The sequence below is a fragment of the Pinus tabuliformis genome, chromosome 7 (assembly GCF_031772625.1).
Source record: "Pinus tabuliformis cultivar Carrire ecotype Pingquan chromosome 7, CPIR1, whole genome shotgun sequence".
Classification (NCBI taxonomy): domain Eukaryota; kingdom Viridiplantae; phylum Streptophyta; class Pinopsida; order Pinales; family Pinaceae; genus Pinus; species Pinus tabuliformis.
Window position 1 is genome coordinate 1,357,645,764 of NC_142293.1, and position 10,116 is coordinate 1,357,655,879.

Here is a 10,116-nt window from a genome sequence, read left to right on the forward strand (position 1 = left end):
AGTTCTCAATGACCATTAACTTAATTTCAAATCAAAGTAATGTGATAAATCATGACGTGCGGTCGGCTTCCAAAGTTCAATCATATAAATGCGAAAACTTATCCGAAGACACAAAAATGGAGGATAGAAAATCAAAAGTAACCTGGCCTTCGCCTGTGGTAACAACGTCTTCGCACCTTATCTGTGAGGCACAGGAACCGAATGATCATCGAACTCCAGAAAAATTTAGCGAATATCCCGCCAAACACAAAAACCAGAGGTGGCCGGGATCTTCATTACAGAATTGTAGATAAGTGCTTGCTATATAAGATTCCATGCCCATTGTTGTTTCGTGGAGTGAAGAAACTGAGAAATGGAGGACTCCACTACTCGTCCTCTGATAGAAGACGTGATAGACATAGAGTCCGGAGGTAGTCCTGACAATAAGAGCACTTTCTGGAGTAGGCGTGATTATCTTTTGAAACAATTGCCGGGACTTTACATATCGAAGTACGATGAAGTCGATGTGCCTCCGTTCCAACGACTAACCAGAGGTAATTACAATTTCTTTCAGTGGCTGCCTGTGTTTATTTTTGGGTTTGGTACTGGAATTTGCTGTTAAACTGCGTTTATGCTTATTTGAGTCTTACGTGGTGTTTCGCCATTTTATCTTAAAGAATATCACAATGCGAATTTAATCATGCTTTAATAAAGAATCACATTAGCCGCTCTGATTTGTGGTCTGGATCTGAAAAGTTAGGCTTATGCTATTATCGATTTAGGATATTGGATTTTTTTGGTAAAGATTCTGTGTTGGTAAAAAAGGAGGATGCTATTACATAGCCTGATGCTGCCTTATGACTTTGGCAATGTACCGCTTGAACATTGTTCTATTTATGTATGCTTTTATTGTATTATGAATACAAATGTTGCTTTTTTCGTTCTGAAAAAAAGGAGGAGGCTAGCCACATTCCTTTGTCATAGGATATCACGATAAGGCTGGGTTTACATTCCAGTGTGTTTGGAAGCCCTTTGGGTTATGCCCATTCATCATAGGTTGATATTGAGATTAGATTATAGTCTGAAATTTAGTGGTCCGTATGCGTTTTTGTTCGGTTTGAAACACTTTTGGCCAATGTGGATGGCTATAGGTGGACAGTGTTGTTTTTGCAGTGGGTATTGTTGAAGGGCTTGTTGTAGGGTTTATTGTTGTTTGATCACGAGTGGTTGGAACATGATCCTCATACTCGCATCTTTGGGCTGAAAAGCAAACAGGATAGGTAGAAAACCAGCGGAGCAAGTGGAAGAGGTGTAAAGAACTAGCGATTCCACTGATTGCGATAAACGAAATGTAGCTGCAACAAAAGTAATGTAGAAAATTGTATAAATTTTGATAGTTGTCAGAGTAGTGCTGAGTTACTTGCATGCCGATGGACTGAATTAGTAGGAAGCGGGGTGTTGACGTGCTTGGAAATCACTTGGACCGCTAATAACTACCACTTAAGTTGTATTTTCTGATACATTTTTTAGAATATTGCTTTTGTGACAGATTTTATGAAAAAAAACATAATAAAATTGTTATATTTTTACTAAATCTTTAGCATTGTGTCTTTCATTAGTGAGTTGATTCGACTATGGGAGTTGATCGCAATGGGGTGGGAAGAGGTGTTATAGGTCCTGTAGCACAAGCGAAAATAAAATTGTTGAAAGGAAAGAAAGATAGAACGTCAGCGAGGATCTAAATAAATGATTATTAGAGTTGCCCCTTATGACACAAATCTAGGAAAATATATAATGTCAGAAGAAGCCTTATATGTTAGCAAAGGGTCATCTACAACTATCATAATTCTTCTACAACTATTTCAACGTGTATGGGGTAGAATGTTTTGCTTGCTTGGTTTCGAGAAGTGCCCAAAATTTGTGGAAAGTGTTAATAAAAACTAGTGACCACTCTACCTTCTTGGTGGCAGATGATGAATACCACATTTGCTTAGTTTTAAGAATATTTTTGCTGTGTGCTAGATGCTAACTATCACATTTCTTTTGTTTTAAAAATCATTTTGTTGTATGTGCTTTCTCAAGAAGGTATGAATATATGGTTCTCTTCATTGATACTCTCTTTATCATTCTCTTGTGTGCTAACTTGCTAAGAAGTAGATTGGTAGCTTCATATTTAATGCTATTTTTGTTGTTAGATGCAATTTGTTACGAAAATTCTCCTGATTGCTACAAAGTAACCAAAATATTTTTGTTGGGCTTGTGAATTAGGCTTTGCATTAATATATTTCTAAAAATATAAAAATATTAGATTTGGGAGGCTTTTATGGATGGTATATATGATTGCCATTGTGATGGCGGTAATTACTTGATAACCATTGCATATATGGAAAACCTTCATATGTTAGAACTTAGAAGATATTTACATATTAGAGTCTTTAGGAACTTACCATAATTAAATGCCTTGAAGCATATTATGGTGATCAAAATTTTTGTCCTACAACCTTGCCACTTTTTAGTATTCAATTTTTAAGCCTCTTAAGGAACTGTTTTTATTTTCATGCTTTGTACTGTGGTTTTTAATGCTTTGTACTGTTGTTTGATTGTTTGCGTAGGGGAGAAAGAATACTATGAGAAGCAGGTTGCGACTTTGGAATCGTTTGAGGAGGTTGATAAATTGTGTAATAATGAAGACCCGCTTGAGGAATTGCTTGAGGAACAACATGATCAGGAATTACAACATGAATCTGCAGTGAATATCGCAGTGAATGTATCCAATTTTTCCAATGTACTTTTGTTGGCTTTGAAGGTGATGTATTACAACGTTATCATTAATAAAGTTATGAATCTAATGTGTTGGGTTGCCCCTAGCAATTATATTACGGCTTTTGTTTTGAAAAAATTGTGGCTATGTGGAAGTGTTGTATTAAATTCAAGTGTTGTTCTGTGCAATTTTTAATGAACAGAAAATGACGTTTGATACATTTGATGCTTCTAAAGGCACACAAAGGCACTTTCTAATTCCTTGTTTAGGACTAGATAAGAAATTCATGAATTCTCTATTCAACATTTTCTTATTCTACCATAATATTGAGAAGAGGGGACCCTTACTCGCATGGAGTTTGAACATGCCTACCTTATGTAACATTAGATGGGGTTCGTTATCAGCAAACATAAAATGACCTCTATAATGGATTTAAGTGAATCCTTTTGTATTGTAGCAACCTTCGAAGCATTAGCTTTTCTTAACTACTAGGACACAAAACATAACTTTTGCTTAAATTGCTTTCATGGTGGGCTCTAGCAGGCACTTCGTATACGAAGAGGCATGAAATTCTGGTCTAAAAAGTAAGGTATATAGAAACATTCATCACTGTTGTCAGATTTATACAGTTCTCAGCCACTTCTTTGCATCATATTTTGTCCTTAAAAGGCATTGACATATACATCACAGCTGGAGAATGTTTAAACTTTAAACTTTAAATCAAATGAATTGGGGACTTTTGGTAACCAGATATTTGCCATTTGTTACCATTGTATCTTGAGTTTCCTTATTTGATTGGGTGTTTATTTGACATTATAAAGTCAATACCATTGAAGCAAATGTGAAATATTGCTGAACGTCCATAGCCACTTTTGACTGCTTCTTTCTGATATGGCTTGCATAGCTAACCTTATATATGTTCAATCCTTTCTAATCTTCTATTCTTTGGCTGCCATTTTGCATCCTTTCTGGCTGCTGTTAGCCCTCTTATTGCACCGTAACGTTAATTGTGGTGACAGATGAATATGCCACGAATTGAAACCATAGCAATGCATTCTTTATGATCCAAAGTACATTTCCTGTGAAGCAGCTAATCATTTATTGGCAGGACTGTAACGGTAAAGGGATGCAGGCAGTGAATAATCCCATTTTCATTAGTTTTCCCTTTAGATCTACACTGAGGTCATAGTTACTTGAATGTCGGAAGGCTTCCAAACTAATTCCGTTCTGGATGTTTAGGAGCACCTGTTTACAGATTCGGAAAGAATACTATGTTGGAACTTGGAAGGAACACCAGGCTATTACCTTATTCAAAGTTACAAATATGCATATTATCCATAGCGTTCAGTGCATTATAGATAACCTATGTCTAATAGATAACTTATGAATTGTCAATTGGATGCAATATTTGTGCAGAGGGAGAAAATGTTGGTAGATTTCAAGTGGGTTGTTATCAAATTAGCATAAACACAAGCCCTTAAATCTAGTATATCAGAATGCAGACCACATCTTAGTTCAATTCCTAGAAAGAAAGTAGGATTCAGAAGCCTGGATTTTGAACAATTTAATAGACTGTGCTTTCTAAGATAAGCATCTTGATTAGTAATATAACTTTTTCTAGTTTCTAAAATTATGCTGATTCCCAGAAAACTGGAGAGCAATGTTTTTCAAGTGTAAGCTAATTCTAGGACTTACAAAAGCGTTTCAATGTTTTGCAGATCTATGCAACGGTTGAGAGTGGATCCATAGCTATTGCAGCATCAACACTGGACTCCTTGTTAGATCTGATGGCAGGAGGGATTCTCTGGTTCACTCACCTGTCAATGAAGAATATAAACATCTACAAGTATCCAATTGGGAAACTACGGGTACAGCCTGTTGGCATTATTATATTTGCTGCCATAATGGCAACTCTAGGTGAGTTTGCCGTGTACCATTTGATTTGACTGTAATTTCCTGTAGAAAAGTTTAATAATTCATCAATGAACTCTGACAAAGCGATGTGACTGATAGATTAATGAATAATGAACTCTGACAAAGCGATGTGATTGATACAGAACAAAAACCCCCTCTATCCACACTCAACTACTTTTCTCTACTTTGGAACAAAATGCAAGCAAATAGAATGGAACCCCTTTTCCTCCCGGTGGCCCAATTATAACATATCTTGGTTATGAGAGCGTGTGATAGCCAACTAGGGTTTATTTTGACTCCTTCAACTCTTAACTAGAGTTACAATTTTGACCCTTCTAGAGCCACCTTCATAGTGTTCATGTGGGTGTGATTCTTGCACCGTTAACAAGGTCTTTGAGTGACATCCTTTTGAATTATGGCGGTCAATCATGATTAGTCAACTATTGGAATGTCTTAAAATACCAGCATGCTTTTAAATCTTATAGATTTTGTATTGTGTTGGTCTTCAAAAATCTCTTGCTACATGTGTGTTGGGTTTCCCTCTACGTTTCATTTCTTTTTGACTGACTTTGGATAAATATTTTACGCACAGGATTCCAGGTGCTGATTGTAGCTGTTAGGCAGTTGATTGAAGATAAAGGTTCTACCAAGATGTCAAACTTACAGTTAGAGTGGCTATATAGCATTATGTTGTCCGCAACTGGAGTAAAATTAGCTCTTTGGTTGTACTGTAGAACCTCTAGAAGTGAGATAGTCCGAGCTTATGCAAAGGTTTTGGGTTCTTCCTGCTTGTGCATAGTAATTTCTTTAATAGGAATACTGTTTTCTGTAGTCTTATTTGTTGCAAGCCGACATTAAGCTCCCTTCTGGCATTTGCTATGCAGGATCACTATTTTGATGTTGTCACCAATGTAGTTGGTTTAGCTGCAGCTGTTCTTGGCGACAAATTCTTCTGGTGGATTGACCCGGCTGGTGCAATTGCTCTGGCTCTTTATACTATAATTAATTGGTCTACAACTGTTTTTGAAAATGCAGGTGATCACCAAAAACTTGCAGTGATGAAATATGTTCTTGTACAAAAATAAGTGTTTCTGCTCCAATATTAAGGACGGAACCATTTGATATTGTGGAATTTCATTTCTATTTTAACTTTCAGAGTTCAACTGTGTATTCATTTCTGACCTACACATGGCCGGATCAATTCACAAAATGTCATAATGCCACATTGCATTGCCAATCGTTAGCTTTTATGCCTTTAATAAAGGTTGAGATATTTTGCATTTTAAAAATCAAAGCCTACTACCTTAAAAGTTGCAGTTTTCCTTACGTGTTCTAAAAAGTAAGGAACACGACAACTTAAATATTTATTTCTATATGCTAAATGCATGTACGTTTATAATGTTAACATTGCAGTTATTTTGTGAGATAATCTATTAAAGTGCTACTCCATTAATTCAATTTGTTCTGTTTTTATTTGCAGCATCCCTGGTTGGACAAACAGCACCTCCTGAAATGTTACAAAAGTTGACTTACTTGGTTATAAAGCATGATCCTTTAATTCAGCGCGTAGATACAGTCCGGTCGTACACTTTTGGTGTCTTATACTTTGTAGAGGTATGCGCAGGAATTCTTCACTGATAAGCTGATACTCAAATCCATAGTTTTAAAATTCGGCCGATTCGAAACGGAAACGGCCGAGTTGATCCGTTTCATTGCCCAGAAATGTGACTCGGTGGAGGAAACGGTTCAGTAGGCCGAGTCAGCCATGACTCGGCCGAGTCATATGACTTGGCCGAGTCATGGCTGACTCGGCCAACTCGGCCGTTTCTGTATTGACTCGGCCGAGTCATAACCAGCGGCCTATAACCCCATCAACACAGCGATTTGACATTTTTTTAATGAAATTTTGAAGTGTTTGCTGATTGGTTTGAACTCCAATGTGTTTTATGAATTAGTAAAAGTGACATTCTCCTTAATCTTCATTTTCATCCGTTTACTTAAATTTTTAACATTACCATGAAATGACTCAGGATGTTTGAGAGTGGTTTCGGCCTCATTGGATTTCATATGGAGAAAGTAGAATTTTAGATTTCATTCAAAATCCAGCAGACTTATCAGTTTTTCAGGATTTCAGGATTGCAATGTTTCCATTGAATTTTGTCATGTATTAGGGTATGGAACTCGTATTTAATCAAGAGCACCAATCCCTCTATGTACCTTGATGTTAGTGACATTGGTTGTCGAACTCCTCTGGGATTCGCTCTCAAACCAGGAGCTTCTGAAAATGTCTTTCCCGCTCCCGTTTTTTCTCTCGCTCCCCACTTTCGCTCCTGCTCCCAACTTCCGAGTAACACTGAGCTAGATGATGTTGGCAACTCTAGCAGTAGCCAGTAGTACTGGTCACAGACTTTTGTTGTAGAGGCCATTTATAGCCTCCTTGGTTATGTGTTTTTGTTTTGATCTCTATATCATCATCGTGTATGTATTGGACAATGCATTGGGTGCCATTTTGATATAATGGATATATTCATGAGCCTACTTTGATCATATGTTGTCTTCTATCTATATTCTAATGTTGTGTGTTTGGAAACATGAATGAAAATCTTTAAAATTATGTGTTTTTATAAAAAATAAATATTTAATGTATTTTTTACAATGACCGAGTCATTGAAATCGAGCCGGCCGAGTCGGAATCGGAGTCGGAGTCGACCCTCGGCCGAGTCGGAGTCGGAGTCGGAGTTTTAAAACATTGCGAGTCAAATCCCCTGTTTTAAGTCAACTGTACTATTTCGTACTAGTATGCTTGAGTTTTGTACCATATTCCACTGTTTTGCATCTGCAATTACGTGGGATGCTGACCTTCAGAGCGCTTTATATTTTTGTTTTTCTTTTAACTCGTTTGCTTCGAGTGTAATGTCTTGCTTGCGCATAACAAGTTCTGTATGGAGACTGCTTGCTGTCATAATAAAATAATTCAAAGATGTCTGAAGGAAAATCTTTGGCACCAGTTCGGGTCTCATCTGACATCTCAGAAAGTTTGAATGTATTTTCTGAAAGGAATTGTCTGCAATGTATGATGTGATATGATATTTTTTTGGAACAGGTTGATATAGAGTTACCAGAGGATTTGCCTTTGAAAGTCGCTCACACAATAGGAGAGACGTTGCAAATTAAGATTGAGAAACTTCCGGAAGTTGAGCGTGCATTTGTTCATCTTGATTTCGAGTGTGATCATAAGCCAGAGCACTCTGTACTGACCAAGTTACCACCCAGTGACCCTTAAATATATAATTGAGTTGAGTATTGCTTTCATGTCCTCTGGCACAGAAGTGATATTCTTTTGCAGGCCAAAGGTATAACATGTCCTATGAGCAGGCAACGGCTTTATGTTATATGAGCATGTAATGGATTACTGCCTTTATTAAAGAAATTATCTACATGTTTCCAGGTCGATGTGATTAAAGAATATCTCTTAATTGTTTGTAATTGGTAACTAATTTATTTGTACTAAATAATCATATTAGAAGCTAAATTACTTTTTATTCGAATGTACTGTCAATCCACTTGATGCAAAATTCCTTGGTTTTAAAGGCCATGCACTGATCTGTACCTTCTAACAAATCCATCAATTTTGTCACAGGCTTAAACATTTCCTGTTGAATAGCCTCCATTTTTCAGTGTTTAAATCTCATATTTGGAGTTTCTTGACAGCTTGGTACAGACCTAAAACATTTCATCGTTTATATGCTTGCTTGCAAATGCAATTCAAAATTTCCTTCTTTGATATTAAACACATTTTCCGGGACAAGATTTTCAAGGTGTGACTTCGGCAGTAAGAAAAATATAATGCTAATGAACTAGCATTCTCCTTGGCCTTAAATAATTGAACTATTTTTTAGAATGCTAAAACTTTTCATGCCATACTCACAGTAAAGAGATGGTTGACAAGGTGGCAATTCTTTGAGAAAAAGAGACTGCAATTCCAACTTTATAATCGAAAATTTGGTTGAGTCCATTTTGATTTCCAATTATTTTCAACACTTGAAAAACCAGCGAAAATGCTTGATAATTATGAAAGTGAAATGAAATAGGTTTCATCTATTACTCGTCATTTTGGACTATTTTTCAAGGTTCCAAATATGCTTTAGTTATCTGCCATATGAGGCCCAAAGTTTGGGCATTTACAAATAAGTTACTCCCATCCAATAATGAAGACTTAATCTCTTAGATTGAACCATAAAATTAACCATTCCCTCTAATGTACATGTCGTAAGTTGTTAATTATTTGTTGACATATTCACTTATATTATATGTTCTTAACTTTGCAGTTGATGTTCATATTGTTTTTCTACAAGGGCCTTGTAGGTCAAGAACAAGTCAAAAACTCCACTCTTAAGTTTTAAGAAGTAAATATAAGTGTGTTTGTAGAAGTCATCAATGAAAGTTAAAAAGTACTTGAACCCATAGAAAGAAGTAGAAGAAAGAGAACCACACAAATCATTATGAAAAAGTTGCAAAGGGGCTAAGAGGCATGTTTTCCAAAATTGTCCTGATGATGTTTACTGAGAAGACAATTAGCACAAACACCATCTTTACAAGAAATGAGGGAAGACCAATCACAATATTTTTATTACAGAATTGATGTAATGAACAATAGTTTAGATGACCAAATCACTCATGTCAAAGTTTGCCCAAGTTATCATTGTGGGCAATAAAATGGAGGGAAAAGGTGATGACCCAAAGTAATCAAACTTGTACAACTTGGGAATATCATCAACTATTCCAGTGGCAAAGACATGCTTATGATCTTTCAAATCCTTAATTACAACTTTGTTATTGAAAACTCTTATGTTTTACCTTCACCTAAATGAGTGATTTGATATATTAATATAAGGTTGCAGGAAAGAGTTGAAACACATAACACATCATTGAATTGACCATTATCTACTTGAACCATTCCAGACCCTATAACACTAAGAGATCTATTATCACCAACAAATATTTCTTTGGTGTTACAAACATTAAGAGTAGAAGAAATGACTTTATCCTTAGTCATATGATAAGATGCTCTAAAATCAATAAGCTGCTCATTGGAAGAAGTAGACGTTGCATTGAAGGAGAAACTAGAAGAAGACAATGCATTTCCATGAGAGGAAGTGGTATAATAAGAATATATATTAATGTTGTGCTTCATTACTTCTTCCAATCCAAGGCCTCTGTCTTTTAAAATGTTTAGACCCCAGATGACCCCTTATTAGATGTATCTGCAATGATGATCACTCCTATATGAATCTCTTTAATTAGATATTCAAAAAAAGAATCAAGAAAAGGTTTTTGATATGCATCCCATAGAGCTTCTCTAGGGGCATAAAGTGTAGATACAAAATTGGAATATGTAGCACCAAGTTTGGAAATAATGATATCTATGCAACATTCATCATTAAGATAAACTTGACAATATT

The 10,116-nt window shown here is 36.0% G+C and overlaps 1 protein-coding gene across 3 annotated transcripts in view; it reads left to right on the plus strand.

Annotated features, from left to right (window-relative positions):
- LOC149252605 (metal tolerance protein 4-like) overlaps positions 1-8,196 on the plus strand; it is a 68,933-nt gene extending 60,737 nt beyond the window's left edge. For 2 of the 3 annotated variants that reach the window (XM_089459748.1, XM_089459749.1), the window contains exons 3-8: positions 2,592-2,785; positions 4,459-4,657; positions 5,247-5,425; positions 5,539-5,689; positions 6,135-6,268; positions 7,758-8,196. In XM_089459748.1, coding sequence (XP_089315874.1) covers positions 2,592-2,785; positions 4,459-4,657; positions 5,247-5,425; positions 5,539-5,689; positions 6,135-6,268; positions 7,758-7,937 — 1,037 coding nt within the window. In that variant the 3' untranslated portion in view covers positions 7,938-8,196. Of the gene's footprint in view, positions 1-101; positions 534-2,591; positions 2,786-4,458; positions 4,658-5,246; positions 5,426-5,538; positions 5,690-6,134; positions 6,269-7,757 lie in introns of those variants that run through there. The other variant, XM_089459750.1, reaches the window with a different exon arrangement.
- The last annotated feature ends 1,920 nt before the right edge of the window (positions 8,197-10,116 follow it).